Source organism: Macaca fascicularis, chromosome 5 (genome assembly GCF_037993035.2).
Source record: "Macaca fascicularis isolate 582-1 chromosome 5, T2T-MFA8v1.1".
In the NCBI taxonomy this organism is placed as follows: Eukaryota; Metazoa; Chordata; class Mammalia; order Primates; family Cercopithecidae; genus Macaca; species Macaca fascicularis.
This window is the reverse complement of record NC_088379.1, coordinates 60,517,345-60,542,479: the sequence shown is the minus strand read 5'-3', so window position 1 is coordinate 60,542,479 and position 25,135 is coordinate 60,517,345. Positions and strand designations below refer to the sequence as shown.

Genomic DNA, 25,135 nt, shown 5'->3' with positions numbered 1-25,135 from the left:
AATACTGGTGCCTGGGTCCCAACTCCACAGATTCTGATTTAACTGGTCTGGGTTACAGACTAGGCACTGGGAATTCAGAAAGTTCCCCCAGTGATTCTAATGTGTAACCAAGATTGGGAACCCTCATAGACATGGATGATAGGAGGTGAACCACTATTAGCATCCATCATTTAGTATTAACATCATCATCTTGAGTTGCTAAGTGAATGGTGCAGCTGACCCACTTCATAAAGACACATGTGCAAATAAAATTATTATAGGACTTGGTTTATTAGGGCTTGTGCTCTAAGTTTTCTATGTTAAGTCATACATCACATACTAAATACTTTAAAATGTACCTTATTGACATACATATTAAGTGAAAAGTGTTTTTGAGCTAAACAATGACAGCATAATTATCAAGCAATGATAATTTGAAAAGAATTTATTATTCTGCAACTTAGGGACAAGTCATCTCTTTGAATTATCCGTAGCTTGAGAATATTTGTTATATTTGCAAAATGAAGAGTCTGAATTGGTCAGACCATGTCTTGTGTGCCTGGCATGTAATAGACATTTGATAGTTTTAAAGAATTAATGCATTAGATGAATTGCATACCAAATCTGATGTCTTTTCTTTATGGCTTCATTAACTTCTTAATTTGAGAGGAATTAATTAATCTGCAACTTAGGGACAAGTCATCTCTTTGAATATTCTGTACTTTGAGAAGAATATTTGGTATATTTGCAAAATAAAATAAGCTTGCAATTTTTTTTTCTGCCCCAAAGAGGTCTGTGTCCTTGAACATAAAATACAAATAAGTGCTATGCTGTTAATTATTGGCAAATGTCCCATTTTCAACCTAAGGAAATACCATAAAGTAACAGATATACCAACAAAAAGTTACTAGTTAACAGGCATTGCCTGAAAATAGTATAAAAGAATTTCAGCACGATTTTCCATATTCTGCTTCCACCACTGCCAATAACAAAATAACTAGCAACCATGAAGTGGGTGGAATCAATTTTTTTAATTTTCCTACTAAATGTTACTGAATCCAGAACACTGCATAGAAATGAATATGGAATAGGTGAGATATTTTGTGTTTCTCTTTATCAAAATTTCTTTTCTCTATATCAAAATTTTTAAAATTATAAAATTTGCATTTATTCATTTGCCTTGATTTATTTATCATGTTTATTATTCCACATGGAGAAAAAATATTTAACTGGTGGATATATTTAAATTAAAGATAAACTTGTAACTTTACAAGAGGTTTACAAAATTATAGCAGTGTTTAATGTGACAAATGAATGGTTTGTATGTTTCATGTTGAATTAATTTTTACACATTTATTTAATTGGTATGCATATTAACTTTGAAAAATTTTATATACACCTATATGTACCTATATGTGAATGTAAATAAAATTTTATATGTGAAGAAGCCAGAATTGTGCTCCTTCACATAGAAAACTCCCTCAGACTAGTAAAATAAGTAACATCTTTATTTTTAATACAGAAAATAGGTCACTATTTGATAGTCTGAAGAAGAAACACTGTGACTGGGATGTGAATGGCAAACTTTTATATAACTATGTTCAAAACAATGCCTGATATATATTTTTAACCATTTAACTTTCAGGACAACTACAGCACTAGAGTACAGGGAAAAACCAAACAACTGGAAGACAAAATCTGGATTTTAGTGATAGGTCTACTATAAATTATGCCTGTTAACTTCATTCCTTAGTTTCCCAGTTTTCTCAAGTATAAAATTAAGATGCTTAGGTTATCTCTAATGTTCTTTTAGTTCTGAAACTGTACAGTTCTAACTGAAATACAAACATTCATATGTAACAATGATTACTTTCCTGGTTGCAGTTGAAAACACGTTTCATAAAGTTTATTTTGCTTTCCAGCTTCCATATTGGATTCTTACCAATGTACTGCAGAGATAAATTTACCTGACCTGTAAGTTTTGCTTATATAAATCTACTTTAAATGTGTAAAGCAAGGATAAGTAAATACTTAAACAAAATTGGGTAGCCCTGTGAGTTCTTAAAAGCACAAAAGCAATTTGGACAATTTCAAGAAAAGTTACTCATACTGAATATCAACTTGATGTTGAAGATGTTAAACTGTTGACTAATGTCTTAGACATTAACTTCTCGATTCCTTGAAATCCCATGAGGCAAACCAAATCAGATTTCAGAAACTGAAGATTAGTGTCTGATCAGTGACAGCCATATACTAATTCAGGAATTTTTCTCATCAGTATCAACAGGGTGATATTATAATGTTTTCTTTTCTGTATACTATTTAAATCTTAGCAGCAAACCATAGGTGATAAAATATTCTATTTTCTGTTATTTGTGGAGAGTATGTTAGTCTCTTGGATGTCTTTCCATCCCACATTTTTAAAATTTCTAACGAAGAATTTAAAGTAGTGTGTTGCTGTTACTCCTTGCACATCCAAACCTGCATAAGGACTGCTTTGAGTCAATCCATGAGCACTGTAGTCTTGGGTTTTACACCTTGCTCATACTGGGAGTAGACACTGTTAGAGGTCTGTCTAATTACCTTTTTTTTTTTTTTTTTTTTTTGCTTAAATTTAAAAGTAACCGTAAGGAATGTAGATACCCTCAATTATGGGTACATTGCAGTAGATGGGTGGTCACAGAAGGAGGAACCACTCTTATGGGAAATCCACTTATTTTAGCCTTTAACATCTATATGTATATTTATGGGAAAAGAAAACAAGAAAAAGACTGAAGTTTCTTCTCAGATGACTAGAAGCTAATTTTACAAATCAAATGTCTAAACAGATTACAACATAAATAGAAAAGAAAACAAACCAAACAAACAAAAAACTATACTTGAGAAAAATAAGCTTGCTACAGGTCTGTTCCTTAAGGATTCACATGTATTTTTGTTTCAGGGCTACCATATTTTTTGCTCAGTTTGTTCAAGAAGCCACTTACAAGGAAGTAAGCAAAATGGTGAAAGATGTATTGACTGCAATTGAGAAACCCACTGGAGATGAACAGTCTGCAGGGTGTTTAGAAAACCAGGTGAGTGAATAATTTCAAAAAAGCATTGTGATATTTGACTAAAATTTAGCATGCCGAAGAGAAGATACAAAAATAGCAATGAAAAATGCATTTAAATATTTGAAGAGCTATTATATGAAAGAGGGATTAGGTTAATTCTGAATTGCTAAAGAGAGCGGAAGAGAACAATAGGTAGCTATTGTAAAGAGACCATATGAATATGATGACTAAGAGCTAAGGTTCTGAAATAAAATTATCTTGATGACTATGGGCGTATTACCTTTTTTGAGCTTCGGTTTTCTTATCTATAAAATAAGAGATGATAATAGCTCCCATTTCAGAGTTAGCATGGAAATTGATATAACAATAATAGTAGCTAACTTTTATTATACACACAATGTGACTGGCATTATTCTAGGAAGCATAACGTGTACATTGATAATAAAAATATTTTACGACATAGGGGATAGATAGCACTGATGAACCAGAATGGTTGTCCAGTGAGTCAAGAGATGCTGGCTGGGGCTTCTGGGCAGGATATCAGCTTTGCTTACCTATATTCATTTATTAAACATTTAAAATAATCCTTGAAGATAGATGCTAATCTTCCAGTTGAGGAAGTTGAGGTGCAGAGAATTTAAGTGACTTTCTTAAGGGAACCACCAAATGGCAGAGCCAGGATTTCAACTAGACCATCTGGCTTGAAACTGACAGTCTTAGTAGCTTCTTAACACTATAATTATAGTGAATGTAAGATGCATAGCACATGGTTAGGGTTGCCAGGGTTAGCAAAGAACAATAAAACATAATACCCAGTTCAATTTGAATTTTAGATAAACACTAAATACTTTTCTTAGTATAAGGATATTTCAATGTCGAAACTCAACAAATAATATTTATTATTATTTATTTTATCTTAACAAAGAAACAAACTTTATAGTGATTAGAACACTCCAATTATAAACCAACATGCCCAGAGAATACTCTATTATGGTGGGATTAATTAGGTGGCCGAAAGACAATGTACCTGGAATATCACAGAAGAGATGCCCTTTTAAATATATGGTTTAAGTACTTTCCAATTTTGAAATTTATGATTTGACAAAAATTTCTGTTTTGCATCTCTATTTTTGTCTTGTTGTGATAATCTTTTCAAAATGTGCATAAAACCCACAAAATACATTATCTATTGCAACTTTACATCCAATTAGAGGTTCAAGGTAATGTTACAGATTGCTGATTTATTCTTGTAAATTTAAAGGTCTACCTTTTAAATGAGGATTGGGAATTAGAAATCTTATGTAAGTGTTCCAGGATTCTCTAAATATTACTGTAGCAGCTATAAAAGCTACATAAAAGTTTCCTCAGATGCACGAAACACATGTATTTCTCGAGGCTTTCTGTGGAATATTGGTGCTGTCATCTGAGTTTGGTAAGAGTAAGTCACAGACAAGGAAGCACATACATTTTAACACATTTTAGCTAAATCTGTAATTACGACCAAGAAAAGTGTTTTTTTAAAAAATCATTTTTTCAGTTTAAAATCCAACCATTATTTCATTTCAAAATCATTTTATTTCTAATTAAAAATAATATGTAATTTTTTATTGCCTTGTAAGGATGGCATGTAAAATGAGCATTGATGTTTGAAATGTGGTATGTGTATATGAATATATATATGTATATACCATAATATATACATATGTATTTGCAATTCCAAAAGTTACATCTTTAATGAGAATAATGAAAATATTATTTTGCTCGGTTTCTTTTTTATTTATATTTAAATTTAAAGTTCTGTTGTACATGTGCAGGATGTGCAGGTTCATTACATAGGTAAACAAGTGTCATGGTGGTTTGCTGCACCTACCAACCCATCACCTGGGTATTACGCCCAGCATGCATTACCTATTTTTCCTAATGCTGTCCCTCCCTGCACCCCACCCCTTGACAGGCCCCAGTGTGTGTTGTTTCCCTTCCTGTGTCTATGAAACATGGTTTATATATTTATGAAAGCTTATATATCTTAGTCCAAATTTTTGATAACACAAAAAGGAAAAACAAAATAATTCAAAATTGAGAAAGAGAAACAAAATATTGCATGGCTTTTTTCCTTTCATTGTTTGGAGATTAAAGTTTCATTTTCCATAAGGCAGCAAAGAAATCTATTTCATCAGGCTAAAACAAAATACATTAGAATGTGTACGGAAAAATTTTCAGAATCTATAGTTCTGATTTTAGACATTAGAAAATGTTTGTGTCTTATAGATTTTTAAAGCAAAGTTAGTGTCTTTCACTAAACATAAAATATTTCTTGTAGCTACCTGCCTTTCTGGAAGAACTTTGCCATGAGAAAGACATTTTGGAAAAGTACGGACTTTCAGACTGCTGCAGCCAAAGTGAAGAGGGAAGACATAACTGTTTTCTTGCACACAAAAAGCCCACTCCAGCATCCATCCCAGTTTTCCAAGTCCCAGAACCTGTCACGAGTTGTGAAGCATATGAAGAAGACAGGGAGACATTCATGAACAGGTAAGGATCCAGTTTAAAGGTAGATGCAAACCCCAGAAACACAGCAATGGCAAGCCTAATTTGCTATTTTTGCAATGTACTCATGTACTCCCAGTAAGAGGTATAATGTTTGTTTGGTGTTGTGTCTGCTGAGGTCCCAGGCAAGGTAATTAGGAGAGCACTATTTAGTGTAACTTTGTTTCCATAGCATGCTAGATGTAGTACAGACCACAGGACAGACCTACCAGAGGTTCCATTATTCCCTTGAGAGATATACACCTTGTTTTCTTCTTCTTTTTTCTTTTTACCCCTTCTACTCTCAATTTTACCTTGTTCAAGAATGTATTACTATTGCACAAAATTGATGCTTTCCAGAGCCGTATATTGGTGTTTTGTATTCACCTAATTGCCTAGAAATGAAAGTTAGAGATCCAAGCATGGTCAAGATACATAGACATGGCAAAGGATTACTGAACACTTAGGATGTTGTGGAAACATGTCTGCTTGCACAGAGGATCGGATTAACACTCACAAACAACCTTTGAAGCCTCCTTCTCCTCTTCCTCTTCATTCTTCTTCTTTCCCCCATTTTGTTGATAGGAAATTGAAGGTAGGAAGGCTAAAACAACTGGCTAAGGGCACACAGCTAGTACATTTGACATTTGAGAACATGTTCTCTGTTGGAGAAGCCTGTATGTAACTCTTCAGCACTTCTGCCTTCCATGTTACTCCTAAACCAGATAGAGAGACTGCCCTTAGAACATCTGTGCTATGGTGACTATCCAGGTGCATAACCCCATTCTGCACTGACAAGGGATACAATGTGCATCTTTCTGTTGCACTTAGCAGAAGTCTGGCTTTGCTGATCCCTGAAACATATCTGAGTAGGCTTATTGAAAAGGACCTTTTAATAAGAATCATAGTTAGCATGCCTGCCTATTTTCTCCTCATAATAGAATTGGTACCATCTGTCAGATATTTTTCCCCCCAGCATCTTTAGTGAGGAAACTTTTGACAACATGTGGAAAAAATATGATGATTTTCTCCTTAGAAACACAGTAAAGACAAAGTCAATGCTTTTGTTCTTGTTATTTGAAGCTTTAAGTAAATCCTAGAGTCCAGTTCCAAGCAGTAGTAGTCCTATTTTTAGGTGTTTATAAATCTTCCAGCTCTATTTTATTTCACAGATTCATTTACGAGATAGCAAGAAGGCATCCCTTCCTGTATGCACCTACAATTCTTCTTTTGGCTGCTCGCTATGACAAAATAATTCCATCTTGCTGCAAAGCTGAAAATGCAGTTGAATGCTTCCAAACAAAGGTATCATATTTGTGTGGATATCTGAACCAGTACTGTAGTCTGACTATGACTCATTAAAAAAAACAAAGTTAAAAATGAAAATGTGCTTAATGTGGAGAGTATCATTTTTGGAATAGAGAAATAGTTCAGCAATCTGATATTCTTCGTGTGAACAAAACTGGATTTGCTGGTTTTTATTATCTATTCATTAAGTCAACAATAACTTTATTATTAGGGAAGTGAGTTTGATGGGATAAAGAAGGAAAGACAGAAAGAGAGAAAGGGAAAGAGAGGCTGCTATAAGTGGGAGCGAGTAAGTGAAAGAAAACAGAGAAAAGGAGAAGCAGAGGAGAGAGAAAAAATAAAGGCCAACTATCATAAATGCTTTATACTCACTGTTTTTTTAATCCTTAGAACAAATTTGAGGTGTAAGTATTTTTGTCCTTTAACAAACTAGGAAAGAGGTTTAGAGAAGAAAATATTTTTTTAGGTTTAGAGAGTTAGAATAATATCCACCATTAACTACTTGCCGCCAGCAGTCCTACAACAAAAATTTCTTGAGAACTGTGACTACTCTTAGTGTCAAGCTGTGATACAATCGTATTTTTTGTAACTGAGAAGACATTTAAGAAATTAGCAGGCTTGAATTTGTCTTTAAGCTGTTTAAAAGTACAGTTTTTCATTGGTGATCCCCAATATAAAAGTTATGTTTTTGTTTCAAGGTATTTTTAGTAAATTTGTCTGGCACAGATGCATATAAACTAACCTCAAAGAATAAATGAGTCAATAATATTCTGACATAACGTGTGACATCTATAATTTTTAGTAAAAAACATATTTTATGGAATTGCATTTTACCTATACTTGTTTTTCTAAATATTAGAGCTCATAAAGAAAATATTAGTATATGCTTTCATGACATCTTGTTTCTTCTACATCTAGGCAGCATCAATTACAAAAGAATTAAGAGAAAGCAACTTGTTAAATCAACATGCATGTGCAGTAATGAAAAATTTTGGGACCCGAACTTTCCATGCCATGTAAGTTCAAGCTCTATCTAGGGAAGAGGGTGAGAGCTATAGAACTACCCTTTTGCAATTTGGGTTCGTTTTTCTTTTTTTTTTTTTTTTTTTTTTTTTTTTTTTTTTTTGAGACGGAGTCTCACGCTGTTGCCCAGGCTGGAGTGCAGTGGCGCGATCTCGGCTCACTGCAAGCTCCGCCTCCCGGGTTCCCGCCATTCTCCTGCCTCAGCCTCCTGAGTAGCTGGGACTACAGGCGCCCGCCACCGCGCCCGGCTAATTTTTTTTTTTTGTATTTTTAGTAGAGACGGGGTTTCACAGTGGTCTCGATCTCCTGACCTTGTGATCCGCCCGCCTCGGCCTCCCAAAGTGCTGGGATTACAGGCTTGAGCCACCGCGCCCGGCCTTGGGTTCGTTTTTCTAATTGTTGCTGTTTTAGAGAATGAAGACCCCTTTGAGACCCCTTTGATGAGGGCTAATGGGGTTAGAACCATGAACTCGTAGGATCAGAAGAAAGCCAATGGATAAGTCGGTTTAACACTTACTAAAGCCTAGCTGAGATAATAAATGGAAAAGACTTTTATAGTTTGTGTTATTTACCTCCTCTTTAAGACACTTTAAGTTCTGGTCTGCAATCAAATTATACTTCATTACTAGACCATATTTTTCCAGCCCTTCTACAAAATAAGTCAGCCTTCACTGAGTATCATTTACAACTTTTGCCTTAACAAGAAATTCTTTACATTAATTGTGTTTCTTAACTTTCGATAAGGCTCTTTATAGCATTTATTGCTTCCCATAAAAATATTCCCTTGAGGCAATAATATTAGAATCTAGTGTCAGGAGAAAAGAACATTTTAAATTATATAACTGATTTAAAGTACTCATCAACTCTTTTATGATGAAACATTTCTAGTACATGAAAATATCTGAGCTGCTAATCGAATAGTAGTAAGTATATATATTCAGAGTTTAGTTGATTGCTGTTTGGTTAAATAACACTTTAAAACATATTGTAGACAATGGAAATCTATAATGAAGTTTTTATTAATGGAACTAGTTCTAAAGACTGAAATTTCTTCCTGTAAGAAGTCAGATTTATGCCTTAACTACTCTCCAACTCAACTAGAAATTGAAAGATTAATTACCTACTTCATTTAAATTTATCTTAGTAATAAAATAGAAATTGAGATAGTATTATAATAACCTTATCATTTGCTATCCATAGTGAAAGCTAAGTGGTCTAAATTTATAGAGAAGATCCATCTTTATCAGAAGCAGGAATAACACTATCTTCTCTAGGAACAGTGGTTTTACAAAGACAATTCTTAAAATTTAATGAAATATGCAGAGGAAACCAGAATTTTTATTTCTTACTTCTTTTTTGGCCACATTACTCTCTTGGCACAATGGTATGCCTGAAATGTTTAATCTGCTCCACTTTCTTGTCCCATTTCATTGATTTGCACATACGCCTCCTTTCCTGGATTCTCAGAAGTATTTTTTACCCCAGTAAAAAGTGGTTCTCATTTCCATGGAGTTTTCCATTTCTTAATTGTTTATTCTTTTAAAGTTTTCTGTCCACTCAATACAAATGCTCAGCATCAGAGTGGAATGGCAAAAAGAATTTACCTTAATTTTTAAGACATGTTTTAGGAAGAGATAAAATTCTTCTAAACCATTTGTGAGGCCAGGTCACAGTTTACAGAGCTACCACCTTGAAAGACACAGCTGGAATCAAGCCTTACAACATGTTTCCTTTTCTTTTTAAACAACAAGGGAATTTCACTTGTTACTCTTTGAAACTTCTACTGTAGTAATACTCTGTAAATTCTATTTTGTTTTGACAGATAACGAAGAAATTAATTTCTAATTTCCTTTTTTTTTTCCTAGTACTGTTACTAAACTGAGTCAGAAGTTTACCAAAGTTAATTTTACTGAAATCCAGAAATTAGTCCTGGATGTGGCCCACGTGCATGAGCACTGCTGCAGAGGAGACGTGTTGGATTGTCTGCAGGATGGGGTGAAGAGTCTTACTTCTTAAAAAAGATAATTTTCACTCCCTTTTCTTTCTTTTTGTCTCATTCTAAAAGGGAGAAGGTTGTCTGACTTGAACTGGTTACAGGGTATGGAAACTAGGTGACTCCGTAAATTTGCAGACATGTTGGTAGTAAAACTTAAGCCATCTTTTGTTGATCCTGGTTTTCACTTTAGCTATACCCCCTTTTGTGAAACCAAGGCCCATCTATTTCTTGCTTCTAAAAAAACTATGAGAACTTCTCAGAAGGCTTCTACATAGTGTCTTAGAGGACAGGAGGAAACTAAGTTTTAATGTATTTGTTTTTTCATTCATTTATTCTTTCATTTGACGAATAAATATATGTTAAATACTTTCTATCTGATTGCCACTGTGACAGACACTTGCTATAAAAGCACAGGCTGACCTCGAGGAATTCACAGTCTGATAGGAGAGGTAAGACAGTGACCTCCTTGGAGTTAGGGACTGCCTTGGTTTACTGTTGTCTCCATAGCACAATGCCTGGCACATGGAAGGCATTCTATAATAGTTTGTTAAATGAACAAATACAATAAAAATAGCACAAGAAACTGTTCTACAAGATAAAAAGCTAGCCATGCCAAAGAGAAGTGTGAATAAAGGGGTCTCAGCGAATTAGAAAACAACGTTTAAAAAACCCAGTAACAGTTTCCTGAGTGTGCTCTAGTCAGTGGTGACTTAAGCAGTGTGGCATTGGCTTATTTTGGCTAACCCTAGACTTTCTAGATATTACAAGAGAGGCTTGTTGACCCCCAGATTACTCTCTCTCTATGGGCCCCAGGGCACACCAAAGAGATTAAAATCCAAGGAGCTTAAAAATTACTGCTCTTAGGTCCTCAAATGGCTTGATAACCAGCACTGGACTATGGTTTCCAGAAGGCTGAAAGTGAAGATAAAATGCTCATTTCAGCCTACTCCGATGACAATTCAGCTGAGATGCTTGAAGTCAGCAAGAAGCTGAGGCTGCAGGGGAGACCTGAGAGTGACAGTCCCTGAGGAGTTGGGGAAGAAGTGAGAGGAGGCAGTTTGACAGGCGACTGTACTACTTTACTTGTTTTTCTTCTAGAAGTATCTACCTGCATACTAGGAAAACCAACAAGAAATATTTTGTTTTTCTTTGAGCTCTGTTTTCCCATTTTGAACTGACCATGTTACTGTTTCTCATAGTCATTTTTTAAAAGTTAGTTTTTTCAATTTTTGGAACTCATAACCACCCTTTTCCTTTAAAGTGGAAACATTAATTTCAGTATGGTATATAAGGTGGATTTTGATAGCTGAACAATGGGTTCTAATTGTCTTTGCTGAGAATGTGCAGAATTTTCAGTCCCATGATAGGTTTATATAAGCTCTGCCTCTCTCTGGCCACTTATGTGCACTGCCGTTTTATCTATAGACTGCCCTCTGAAGGTCATAGTCAGTCACTGCAGTATGTTCTGATATCATAGTCAGTCACTGCAGTATGTTCTGATTATCGTTCTTACGGAATTTCTCATGGAGCAGAAAGTTTGCTCTCCATGTTGTGACATCAGTTGCAAGTGTTGTTTAGTGGCAAATTTGAATGCTAATAGAAATATATACAGCAATATGCATCCCATTTTATTTGAGTACATTTCCCTCTTATTTGTAAAAGTTTTAAATTAAAATAACATAGGGTTTAGCTTACAACTATGGAAAGAAGAATTGAACAAACAGGTAAGTGGAAAGGAATGAGAAAACCCAAAAGTGGGGAGAAAGCACTAAAACGGGAGATAAGTTAAAATGCCTTTTTTCTTCTTCTTTCCTTCCTCCTTCCCCCCCTCCCTCTCTCCTTCCCTTTCCCCTTCCTTCTTTCCTGGACTTTTTTCCTTCTTTCCTTGTTCCCTTCTCCCTCCCTCTCTTCCCTTTCTTCCTTTTTCTGAAGCTGACTTTGAGATCCTTTATTAAAGAATAAACCTTTAAAACTTATACTTTATTTTCCCTGTTGCAGGAAAAAATTATGTCCTACATATGTTCTCAACAAGACACTCTGTCAAACAAAATAACAGAATGCTGCAAACTGACCACACTGGAACGTGGTCAATGTATAATTCATGCAGAAAATGATGAAAAACCTGAAGGTCTATCACCAAATCTAAACAGGTTTTTAGGAGATAGAGATTTTAACCAATTTTCTTCAGGGGAAAAAAATATCTTCTTGGCAAGGTAACACACTCTGTAAATGTATGTTCATACAAGTAAAAATGATTATGTGGCTGACAGATTTGCATTGTTGAAATGGAGAGTGATGGTTATGGTTTTTGAGTTCAATATGTGAAGATATTTGGCTAGAATGTTCTGAGCCAAAATAGATTTAAGTAGATAACTAGGGAATAAGTAATGGAATTTGGTGTATAATGGTGAAGCTTTCACAATTGTGACTCATTAACTGCTTTGCTTATGAAGCTGGATTTTATTTCACGTCAATTTCTCTGGAACCACAAGCATTGTCATCCTGTAAAGATTACTCATATCAAGGCTGCCACTGAACTTTCAAATGGGATATGGATATTTTTGTAATAGGAAGAGTTCATGATTAAGAATGTACTCTTGCAACGCATGTTAAAGAAAAACTTTTCTCCAAAAGATAACACAATAGATAATGCTAGATAGAAGACCTTTTATAGGAACAGTTTATTGGCTATGTATTAACTACATGTTTTATATTTTTTAAGAAAATCAAAACATGTTTAGAGGCATTTGCAGTACATTAGTTTGTTTTAATACAAATGATAGGTCACGTTCTCACTCTATTTGCCTTTAAGGGAAGCAAGCAATCAAGTTAATACGTTTTCTTTAATTGTATAGTATGTAACTATGGACACTACTAGAGGTGGGATTTGTGCAGCACTTAGGACATTACACTCGATAATTTCCCAGGGTCTTTCTAGATTTAAGAGTCTGATTCTAATGTAGTAATAAAAGTAATGGCCCAATTTTCTTTTTACTATTGCCTGAAGATATTACTCTATTGTTGCATTAAAATTAAACATTCACACATTGTTTGCACTGCTAAATAAAATTGTGTAAGCTAGAATAAAGTTCAGATTTAAGAGGCACATAGTGACAACTTATTGGTGACAGAACTAATCCTATAATCTGGGAATAGCATTAGTAAAGTCAGGAATTATCTTTAAGTTTACACATCCATGCACATCTAAAGCTAATTGTGTAATAGAAGCAGTTCTTCAGTTGCAAAGGTTCTTTGCAGTAGAATATTCTCAGCCAGGAATGATCTTCCCCCAGATACTTGTATGGCTTCCTTCACTCAGCTGATCTCTGTTCTGATATCAGCTGCCGAGAGAGAATTTTCTTGACCACACACAAAGTTAGTGGCCTCTCCACCTTGGGTATCAACCCTTTTCTTCTTTTTCATCTTTATTTATTTTCATTGATTTATCACTAACTGAAATGAGATGGCCTATTTTTTGTTTGGTTGTTCTGCCTCCCTATAATGTGTGCTTTTCAGAGGGCAGGTATTTATCTTACACATCATTGAGTCCATCTGCTTAAAGCAATGCTAGCAGAGAGTAAACACTGGAAAAATATCTGTTGAATAAATGAATATAAAGTCCATAATTGAAAAGTCAAATTGAAAGATGCAAGAGAAAACAAAAAACCATTTTACAGGACAATTTGAAGGATCACAGTCTTCATTAACAGTTTTGCCATTCATATAATTCAAATCATAGTTGATTTTCAGGTTTATTTATTTGAATTTAACTTCCACATGCCGTATTATACAGGAATAACTAGAGAAGTGAGGGCTCCTTTTGTCTCTTAGTTCCAATAACTTGAAATATTTTTCTCCACATATTTCAGTTTTGTTCATGAATATTCAAGAAGACATCCTCAGCTTGCAGTCTCAGTAATTCTAAGAGTTGCTAAAGGATACCAGGAGTTATTGGAGAAGTGTTTCCAGACAGAAAACCCTCTTGAATGCCAAGAGAAAGGGGTAAGTTTCTCTAGAATTTTAGGGGAGTGTGAAAAACTGGATTGATGTCATCTGTTAAAAATGCTGTTGGTTTGAAAGTCTCTAGTTGTTAACTAGTTGTTAGCCAGCTGTATCTATTAACTAGTTGTCTAGATATTAAACTGTTATTAACTAGCAGTCAGCAGCTAGTGGTTTGCTTTAGAAATAAAAATGTTAATCGTTTCTCGGCCTTTTGGCTAAGATCAAGTGTAGAAATAAAAATGTTAACCAAAAGTTCTATGATCCACAAATAAAGGTAGTATTCATTATTCATTTTTGGATAACTTTTGAAAGGCAAGAATTTGGTACAGAAAGAACTGTAATCGTTTATCCAAAGACTGAGTTTTGCCATTAAATGATTTTGTGATTCATAAAGTTTTAAACTTAATCTCCCCAAAATCCATTTTCTTTAATTATCAAAATTTATACTTTACCATCTTTAATTTTAACAAATCTCTGATTGGTTTTATAATAGTATATAATATTGATCAACTTTTATATACAAAGTTAAGCATCCAAGAAGAGAAAAATGTATATGTAATAATTCTTCATTTTCAGGAAGAAGAATTACAGAAATATATCCAGGAGAGCCAAGCATTGGCAAAGCGAAGCTGCGGCCTCTTCCAGAAACTAGGAGAATATTACCTACAAAATGCGTATGTTTTTGTAAATAGTATTTTTAGCGAATTAAAATTATTAACAGACAAGGGAAATATAAATTCAAATTAGTAACTCCATAGCTACTCTAATCTCAGTTCCTATTTCAGACTGGAAGTCAGTGTAATCTGACTACCCAATATTCTGGAAGAGAATGTAGCCTTCCCCATTCTCCTCCTTTGGAAGCAATGAGAATGACCTGTGAGGTCTGATCTGTGGTATTGACTTTAAGTTCCCCATACTGTGCAAATGTTTGCAGTAAAGATATCCATTCTGTCACAGTCTGTCCTAGTTAAAACACCAAAAGATCACAGTTAAAAATTAATGAAGCTCTGAGGTTTGGAATACGAGTCAGCCTTCTGCCTGGAGTTGGCTTTTTCATTGTGATGTGCTTTTATAATAGGAGTACAGGGAGTGGTTGTTAGAGTAAATGCATCTCAAAAGTTGGTTCAAATACGATGTAGATGAAACAAATGAGCTGACCTCATGTCTTCTGACATGAGAGAAGAGAGTCTGTGAGAAGAAGCAAGGTGGCTGAAAACTCATGAATGACTCAGCAGGACTTAGTAGAAAAAAATGCTTCTTTCAGATTTCTCGTTGCTTACACAAAGAAAGCCCCTCAGCTGACCTCATCGGAGCTGATGGCCATCACCAGAAAAATGGCAGCCACAGCAGCCACTTGTTGCCAACTCAGTGAGGACAAACTATTGGCCTGTGGTGAGGGAGCGGTGAGTGTCTGCTTGGTTTAGTCCCATCTCTTTTCTGCACTGTTTGACTTGAAATAGCCTCATAATTCCCCTGTAGGGAAGATGGTAAAAACCAATGTAGAGATGGCTTTAGGAGGCTTGTTTGATTAGTCACAGTTGGAAGGTATGAGACTCAGCTCTGGATGGCAGGTGTGTGGCCAGGCTTCCTGTTCTTCCAGGATGGCTGGTGGAAGTGCAGCCAGTTTAGTCAACAACATCTGAGCCAACTTTATATATCGGAAAGACAGAATGACTAACATGTAGCCCATAATTCATAACTTAATTCATAATTTGTAACTTCAACTCACAATTTCTGCTTTTTGTTCATATATTTACTTTGATGTTTTAAAAAACTTTATCTTTGATTGATTAAAATTAGTCATACTATTTTAGCCATACTTACATTTTTCCCTTTTGTAGTATAATGTTATCATTGTGACATTAAGGATAATTTTTTCCCTTTCACAGGGTATAGGGTACAGCACAGGATAAGTATCATGTTCTGAAGAGTAAAATGACTTTCGAGTCAGTAATGCCAATATTCTTTACTTCCTAATGTCACTAGTGTCATACATAAGATTACAGGATGAATTAAAAATATTTTCCCCATAAAGTCATAATTGCAAATGAAATTGTCTATTTTATCCCTTTTCCTCTTGATCATAATGGGGAGTTATTTGCTACTTAGTCTTCCTGTAGTAAAATTTTTCCCCAAAGGTTAACAGTAAAAGGAGAGTTTCCTATGATTAAACGTCACCTCAATTGTTTCTTGAATTCCCCCTGTTGGGAGGCTGCAGGGATGCAGGATGGTGTAATGGTTCAGGAGTGTATGTTCCAGAGGCCACCAGCCTACAGCCGCATTCTACTTTCACTACTCTTTAGCTGTATCACAGTGGGAAAGCTACTTATGTCATTAAGTTTGAGATTTTTCATCTGACATTTGAGAATAAAAATTATACCACCCTCACACGACAGCTGTTTTAAACAAGATAATCTGCGTAACTCACACAGCACTAGTCTGATATATAAAGTGAACACAAAACATATTATTTCTTAATACAAGTTATTAATAGGTGATTAAGAAATATCTCCGAAGTAGGCAAGGTAGCAAGATTCTACATTAGGAAAGTCTTAAAAACCTGCAAAATTGGTCCTATTTCTTTTCAGTTAGGATGATATAGTAGCTGCAAGTATATACATGTGTATATGTATACAAATAAAAGGGGTAAGTTTGTGCTATTCTTACCTTCAGATACCGATTCTCAAAAGAAACATGGAAAGTTCTACTAAATACACATGGGAAACATAAAGGCAGAGATATTTTCGTCCTTTAGAAGTGTGTATGTAACTGGAAGCATGTTTCGAATAGCTGACACAAATAGCTAAATGACTATCCTCAACATCACATATGGACTACCTGCTGCTACGTGCTAAGGCTTAGCCCAAACAAATGAGTAAATGCTGGAATTAACAATATAGTGTCACATGATCCTATATAGCAAATTTTCCTGTAATATTAATTGTAAATTGCTGGACATTGAAATTATTGCAGCAGTTTTCTGAAAAACTGGACCAACTTCATGACTAATGCCCAATCTCCTTGCTTTTTTTTCTCATTCTCCTAACCAGGCTGACATTATTATTGGACACTTATGTATCAGACATGAAACGACTCCAGTAAACCCTGGTGTTGGCCAGTGCTGCACTTCTTCATATGCCAACAGGAGGCCATGCTTCAGCAGCTTGGTGGTGGATGAAACATATGTCCCTCCTGCATTCTCAGATGACAAGTTCATTTTCCATAAGGATCTGTGTCAAGCTCAGGGTGTAGCACTGCAAACGATGAAACAAGAGTAAGAAACTGTTACTTGCTAGCATGGAAAATAATGACAACCCCAAAGAGCAACTGAGACTTCTACCTCTCTCACCTAACACTATTGGGCTCACTAACAGAGCATTACTCCCAAAGCACTTAAAATGTCTTTGAAAATAGTTTTGTCTCAGTGTCTTCCCAGCCTCATTGGGGAAGCAGGTCTAGAAAAATTAATGAGGGCAGACAATTTCCTATTTGTAAAAATAATCTCTGTTGTAACTATTATCGTGATATGTATTTGGGGTTTGAGGAAAAGTGGGCAATCTATTCTGAGGAATTAGAGTATACCTTTGCAGCAAATTTGGGTACTTCCATTCCAAGCACAGGAAACACATCATTGAATCTTTTTTTTTCTTTCACATTATTTACGCTTTGAAGAGAATAACTATCTTATTTAATTCAACCATGCCATTTGGGTGTTAAGAAATGACATGTACATTTCAGTTCATTGTGGGAGCTCTTTTGTAATGGTGATGGTCATGCAAGTCAATGGAGCTTATGTTCTTCAAACTCACATGCATTTTAATCCTCACTTGTTTTGTAAATAGTCTTCCTTCATTGGAAAACCCATTCTTCTCTTTTTTCCTTTATCACAGTCTGAGGTATGTTTCAAGGTATGATAAGAATGTTGCCTCTTCTGGCAAGCTTTTCCTATTGCTCTGATCTACTTACTCCCTATTGCTCTGGTCTAAGTCCAACATGAAAGGCTTGCTAAATAAGTGGTGCAGGCAATTACTGCTGCCAGTGCCTAGATAAGCGTGGGATAACTGCATGGGCAGGATGCAGAGATCTGGGTCTTTGAGTGTGGATAAGACACAGTTAAGAAGAGAGGACAGGAAAGAATATTCCTAGGGGGTGGGAGGAGATTGCCTTCCACTACACATAAGTATGGTCAAGTATGAAATAGTGTTCCATCCATAACCTGCACAACTCCAGGCCGGTGGAACACTTGGCGTGTTTTCACCCTCAATCTTTCTACTTTAAGTACTAGACAAGGTGTGTGTGGTCAGTCTGGTGATAGGTTGATGGAGTAAGGGTTTAGGCTCTGAGAATTCTCTACCAGCAAGGCTGTAGAAAAATAGCATTGCATAACAGACTTCTCTTGTATTTTGTTTTGTTTTAAATCGCAGGTTTCTCATTAACCTTGTGAAGCAAAAGCCACAAATAACAGAGGAACAACTTGAGGCTGTCATTGCAGATTTCTCAGGCCTGTTGGAGAAATGCTGCCAAGGTCAGGAACAGGAAGTCTGCTTTGCTGAAGAGGTACATGCAGCTCATTTCATACTCAAAATACTTGCTATGGAATTTTCTGTAGTGGATAATGAAAGGAAGACCCTACAAATTTATAACTTTAAAATATTTTCAGAGAGATTTAAATTTCATTGAGAAACAGATTGAAGGATTTTAGAACATTAAAAAAAATCACATTTTCTTAATATTAGGAAGAATTATAATATTAAAATATATTGATAGAATTAGTAATTTTAATTTATTTCATAGTAGAGAAACCCATAAAGTGAATGTATAAATAGTTGCTGGTAATTTAGATAGTTTCTGGCCTAAAATTGATCAATTCAGCTACATGGATAAAAGGATTTAATAGCAAATTAATTATGCAAACAGAGTATTAGGAGAATATTTGTAGAAAATGTTTTTGAACTCATTTAGAAGCTTGCCTTTGTACATCAACAGAGTAGTACTTAGGAGTTATTTTAATTACATAGTAATTTTAGATGGATAATTAGCTAGGTTTTTTTAAACTAGGGAATTCTACCTAACATTTTAAAAAATTACCTTTTTTCAGCTTTATTGAGGCATGATTGACAAATACAAATTATATCTGTTTAGGGTATACATGTGATGTTTTTATATATTTATACATTGTGAAATGATTATCACAATCAAGACAATTGGCTAAATTTTACAACTTTTTAGTTGTATTGCTACATATATTTGAATATAGCAACACTATACTTTAAAAAGATATTCTATAACTTAGTCTTTTTGTCAATTTTGCCTTTCTTGCCATGTAAAATCCAAAGACAGATGTATTTAGAAATGTAGAGTTTTTCTATAAATAATATACTTAGATGCATTTGAGTATGTGCACTTATCAGTATATGTGTGTGTTTTTGGTGGGATCAGGTGGGGTGGGACATAGATAATCAAATTAGATAAAACTGGTAAAACAGATTTGATGTAAAGCATTTCTGAAAAGCATGACAGAAGAAGATTAATGTTCTATAATCTGAGAAGACATTTATTTAGCTATAGAGAACATGAACAAATAGTAGCAGTACTTTATCTGCAAACCTTTTAATTTCTAATAACTTGTAATTTGTAGAGGAAGGGGAAAGATTGAGTCAGAATAGGCACAGATTTGGAGATTGTTATAGAAAAAAACTGTTGATATGAATGAATATTGTTTTCTCCCTGGCTTTTACTATCCTAGATTGTTGGCATCAGAGATGTATTTCTTCATTTTTAACTTAGTTAATCTACAAACCCGTAAATTCACCCCGGATTGTAGAGTGTTAACTGTATGATTGGTATAATAATCCATTTCTTTATCTGATTATGTTTATTCTTAATTTTCAGGGACAAAAACTGATTTCAAAAACTCGTGCTGCTTTGGGAGTTTAAATTACTTCAGGTAACAAAACATTCAGACAAGATTGAATATAATGTTGATTCTCCAGAAATATCAATCCATAATGAGACAGATCATGAGGATTGCCATTAATTCTCTTAAAAATAAATGGAATTCAGAAAAAGTTTATTTTAAAAGCACTTGAACAAAATTATGCACACAATGTTAAATTAGTGGCTCAACTATGCAAAATCCTTTTAGGTTATTTAAAAGGCTTCAACAAATGCTATCAGAAGACTTTCCTATGTATCCAATATTTCTCTGATATAAAATAATAGAACCAGTTACTTACTGCACCTATTAGTTTAATTAATATTTAATATATTTTTGCTCATATTGCAGGGGAGGAGAAGACAAAAGGAGTCTTTCATTTGGTGTGAACTTTTCTCTTTAATTTTAACTGATTTAACACTTTTTGTGAATTAATGAAATGATACTTTTATGTGAGATTTCCTTATCATAGAAATAAAATATTTCCAAATGTTTCCTTTTCCGAGTCTATTTATTTATGAAAAGTTATAGATAATTTCTTTAGTTTTGTATACTATTGTCTGAAGCAGATTCTGTTAAAATAGCATTAAGTACTGGTTATTATAGGAGATTAAAGCCATCCAAGGATGGATTTACAGTACTAGATCACTTGGTGAACTGAAAACATGTTCCCAAGTTAAACACTATTTGATGCTGCCAGGGCATTTTGTTCATTAAATGGCCATCACTGAAATATTCTAACAGATAATCTGGAGATGAGAAAAGAAATTATTATTCTTCTATGGGATCTATGAAAATTTCACAACTACTTTTTTTCTCTATCTTACACAGTTCAGTATTCACAGACATTTTAAAACATAAATACATTGTAGCTTTGATTGAATATAATTAATATTTTCATAAATTAAATTTTTATTCCACAAATGTTTACTAAGCCCTCAGTGAGTACCAGTCCCTGTGCTGGGTACAGTCACTGTTCTCCAGTCACTTCAGTAGAGAAGGAAGCAACACAGTAAGAACGCCTCAGATTATGACCACAAGGAGTTGACAACAAATTGTTGAGGGAACCAAAGGGTGAGTGACATTGGTTCTGACTAGAGAAGGTACCATAAACATTTAAGAAGAGTCTTAGAAAATGAATGAGCATTCATCAGTTCAAGTAAAAGAGAAGTTCACTTTATGAAAGAGGGGCACATGGTCAGAGGTACTGGGTATGACAAAGCATGATGAATAGTTTTAGAGGAGTACAGGGTAGGTGGGAAGGGTAGAGATGTAGAATGTCAGGCAGGATGTGGAAGCTATGAAGGGCTAAGCCAGACTCTCATGGCTCTATTCTAAAGAGGTTGGACAATATCTTATGAGTAACAGAGGACCAAAGCGATATCTAAGCAGAGATGTGCTGTTAATAATTAGCTTTGAGGAAGATAATCCATGAGATATGGAGAATGGGCAATGGGGCAGGGAAAAGGGTAGAGAGGGGCAAAGTCAGCAAGAGGTGACAAAAGACCAGTCCACCAGTAGGGAAGCTGTTTATCTTATTAGCTTTGAATAGAAATCTAAATATTACATGCATGCTTGGCCTGTGCTCTGGGAAAAAACAATGGCTTCAGAGCAAATGGCTTCAGAGCAATAAAATGTGTTTTCAGTTCTTTCTTTCTTTCTTTTGTTTTGAGTTGGAGTCTTACTATGTTGCCCAGCTGGTCTCAAAATCCTGGGCTCAAAAGATCCTCCTACCTTGGCGTCCTGAGTAGCTGGGACTATAGCTGTGAACCACTACACCTAGCCCTTTTAGTTCTAACTAGATCACTTTCTACTTGACATTTTGCTTTCAATTGTACTACAACATCTATGAACTTTGTCTGATTTTGGTGTAATTCTAAAAGGTATTAATTTAAAGATCACAATAAAATAAAATCACATTCAGTATAAAAGCATTAAACAGGAAAATATTTTTAAAGGAAAAGCACAATGAAGGTAAAACTGTTAAGATTTATGAGTCAAATGATATTTTGTTGAAATATATGAAGAAAAAATGATTGGAAGCACAAGGACAAATTAACACAAGTACAATTGTAAATTGGGGATTTTTTTTTTTTTTTTTTTTTTTTTTTGAGATGGAGTCTCGCTCTGTCATCAGGCTGGAGTGCAGTGGCGGGATCTCGGCTCACTGCAAGCTCCGACTCCCTGGTTCAAGCGATTCTCCTGCCTCAGTCTCCTGAGTAGCTGGGATTACAGGCACATGCCACAACGCCCAGTTAATTTTTGTATTTTCAGTAGAGACGGGGTTTCACTTTGTTGGCCAGGCTGGCTTCAAACTCCTGACCTCGTGATCCGCTCGCTTCTGCCTCCCAAAGTGTTGGGATTACAGGCGTGAGCTACCGCGCTCAGCCAAACTGGAGATTTTAAAACATCTTTACCTCATTAACAGAACAAGTTAGGCAAATAACAAATAAAGACTCAGGGTATTAAACTGCTGTAGTCAAGATTACCAACAACTTTCACACTGCAAAAATCCAATAGTGGATTCTTAGTCTTCAGCTTATCTGAGTTCTCTCGGTAGCATTTGACACAATTGATCACTCTCTTTTCCTTGAAACATTTTCCTCACCTGGTGTTCGGACTTTCTTCCAACCTCATTGGCTGTTTCACCTCAATCTTCTTTGCTATGTCTTCCTAACTCTTTGACCTCTAAATGTTGGAGTGTCCCAGAAGAGTTCTTCCTTGACCTAAATTCACTCATCCAGACTCAATGCATTTAATGCCATCTAGATGTTGACAACACATGTTTATAGCTCCAGCCTGGATTTCTTCCTCGACTTCCAGGCTGTTATGTCAGCTTCCTCCCTCACATCTCCATGCTGATAATGTATAGACAATACAAACTTAGCACATTACAAATTGAATGTGAATCTACTCCTTGTCTGAAACTTGTACCACCATCTTGTGCATCTGTCTGTTTTTATGAGTCAGACATTTTGGATTTATCGATGACCCCTCTCTTGCACACCACCCACACATTCAATCTATGAGCAAAGCTTGTCAGCTCTACCTTTAAAACGTATCCAGAGTTTGACTATTTCTCAATACTTTGGTACCAGTCACAGTCATATGCCTCACTGGGGTTACTGCAATAGATTCTTAATTGATCTTTTTACAAGTGCCCTTGCTCCACCCTCAACCCTATTCTCAAAAGTGACCATTATGTCACTTTTCCACTCAAAATCCTCTAGTGGCTTCCCACCTCTCTCAGAGTAAGATGCAAAGTCTGTCCAATGACCCTACATGATAATATCTTTCTGACCTTTTTTGCTACTCCTCTGCTCAGACACAGAGGTCTCCCTGCTGTTCTTCAATTACCAATCAATGTCCTGCTCAAGGTTTTGCCCTCATGACCCTTCTGGTGTGGAAGACTCTCAGATATGTGTGAGGCTCCCTTCATCACCAACTTCAAGCTTCTACTCATAGTCCTCTGCTAAATGATGATGTTTTCCTCAACTACCTTATTTTAATTCAGAAGTGCCATTCCCAACCCCCACAATGCTTATTACCATCTGACAAACACTAGATTTTACTTGTTTATTATCTGTCTGCCTCACTAGAGTGTAAGCTCCATGAGAACAGTAACTTTTGTCTGCTTTGTTCACTTCTGCTATCTTCAGCATATAGAACAATGCCTGAAACATAATAGCCATTCTATAAAAATTTATTTGAATATGTGGAGGAATACTACATGCCATGGGCTATATTTTCTTATAAGGTGGTGAAACTAGAGGGGTTGCTAGCTCCCTCTAATAAAATCCACACTAGAGAAAGAAAAAAGCACAGGCCTAAGAAATTAACATAAAAACCATAATATACCACTGAGGATGTTAAAGACTGGTGTGTGTGTGTGTGTGTGTGTGTGTAGGTGCGCGCACGCGTATGTGTGTGTATGCGTGTGTGTGTGTGTGTTGTGTAGAGTGAGAATTAGGGAGTGGTGGCATTCTAGAATAGCTGGCTTGAAAGAGGGTGGATAGGTTTGGGGGACAGATTTTAACTTGCGCTTTTGTCTATACACTAAGTTACAAAGAAGACTGCCACTTGCTTCACTGCCACTGTGAAACATAAATCAGAAGCAGTAGCTCAAATTGCTTGGGGCCCACAGCATAATATTGGGATAAGGCTAAACTCCAGCTGGGGCAAAAGACTGGTGAAAACAGGTGGGTGCTGAACAGCTACTGTTAAAAATTAAGTCTTCCAATCTCTTTCATGCCTACTTTCCCAGAACTTGTGGGCTACTGTATAAGGAATTTGCCTTCTCCAATGATGCTGCTTTCAAAGAGTTAAGGAAAGGCTGGGCGCGGTGGCTCACGCCTATAATCCCAGCACTTTGGGAGATCGAGGCAGGCGGATCACGAGGTCAGAAGATTGAGACCACCCTGGCTAACACGGTGAAACCCCGTCTCTACTAAAAATACAAAAAATTAGCCAGAATGGTGTGAACCCAGGAGGCGGAGCTTGCAGTGAGCCGAGATCGCGTCACTGCACTCCAGCCTGGGCAACAGAGCAAGACTCCGTCCCCCGCTCCCCCAAAAAAACAAAAAACAAAACAAAGAGTTAAGGAAGGGTCCAGAGAATTGCTCCATAGTATGGAATTAAATTAATAATCAATAACAGTAATATCTCTAGAAAGTCCCCAAACATCCATTAAGTAACATGCTTGTAAACATTCATGAATCAAAAAAGAAATCAAAAGCATATTTAAAAAACATTTTGCCCGAATGAAAATGAAAAACATGGCAGAATTTATAGAATGTCACTAGAACAGTGACATTTAAATTAAAGGAAATTTATAACGCTAAAAGCCTATGTGTTATAGAAAAGAAGGAAGATCTCAAATCATGACATTAGCTTCTTCCTTATGAATCTAGAGATGAAAGAGCAAATTAAAAACAAACTAGTCATGAGAAAGAAGATAATAAAGATCAAAGGAGAGTCAATAAAATGGAGAACAGAAGAAATCAATAGATACAATCACTGCAACCAAATGCGGGTTCTTTGAGATCAATACTATTAATAAACCTCTATCCAGATTTCTCAGGGAAAAATGTTACCAATGTTGGGAATGAGAGAGCTGATAGTATTACATGTATTAAAATAATGAGAAGAAAATGTTGTGAAGAAAACATTATGTCAATAAATTCAATGACATGAAAAGGGCAGATTCCTTGAAAGACACACCTACCAAAGCTCATGCAAGAACAAATAGTTAACATGGTTATTTACGTATTAAGGAAATTGAAATTTTAGCTAAAATCGTTCCCACAAAGAAAA

General features: G+C 35.5%; 1 protein-coding gene and 1 pseudogene across 1 annotated transcript; both read left to right on the top strand.

Annotated features, from left to right (window-relative positions):
- The first annotated feature begins 938 nt into the window (after nt 1-938).
- Nucleotides 939-20,316, top strand: AFP (alpha fetoprotein). Its single transcript, XM_015450397.4, has 15 exons — nt 939-1,070; nt 1,902-1,953; nt 2,921-3,053; nt 5,353-5,564; nt 6,731-6,863; nt 7,785-7,882; nt 9,755-9,884; nt 11,884-12,098; nt 13,755-13,887; nt 14,464-14,561; nt 15,152-15,290; nt 16,938-17,161; nt 18,312-18,444; nt 19,780-19,834; nt 20,174-20,316. The coding sequence occupies exons 1-14, from the start codon at nt 986-988 to the stop codon at nt 19,822-19,824; spliced, it is 1,830 nt and encodes a 609-aa protein (XP_015305883.3). The 5' UTR covers nt 939-985; the 3' UTR covers nt 19,825-19,834; nt 20,174-20,316.
- On the top strand, nt 14,083-14,194 carry LOC123573842 (U2 spliceosomal RNA; annotated as a pseudogene).
- Nucleotides 20,317-25,135: the final 4,819 nt, after the last annotated feature.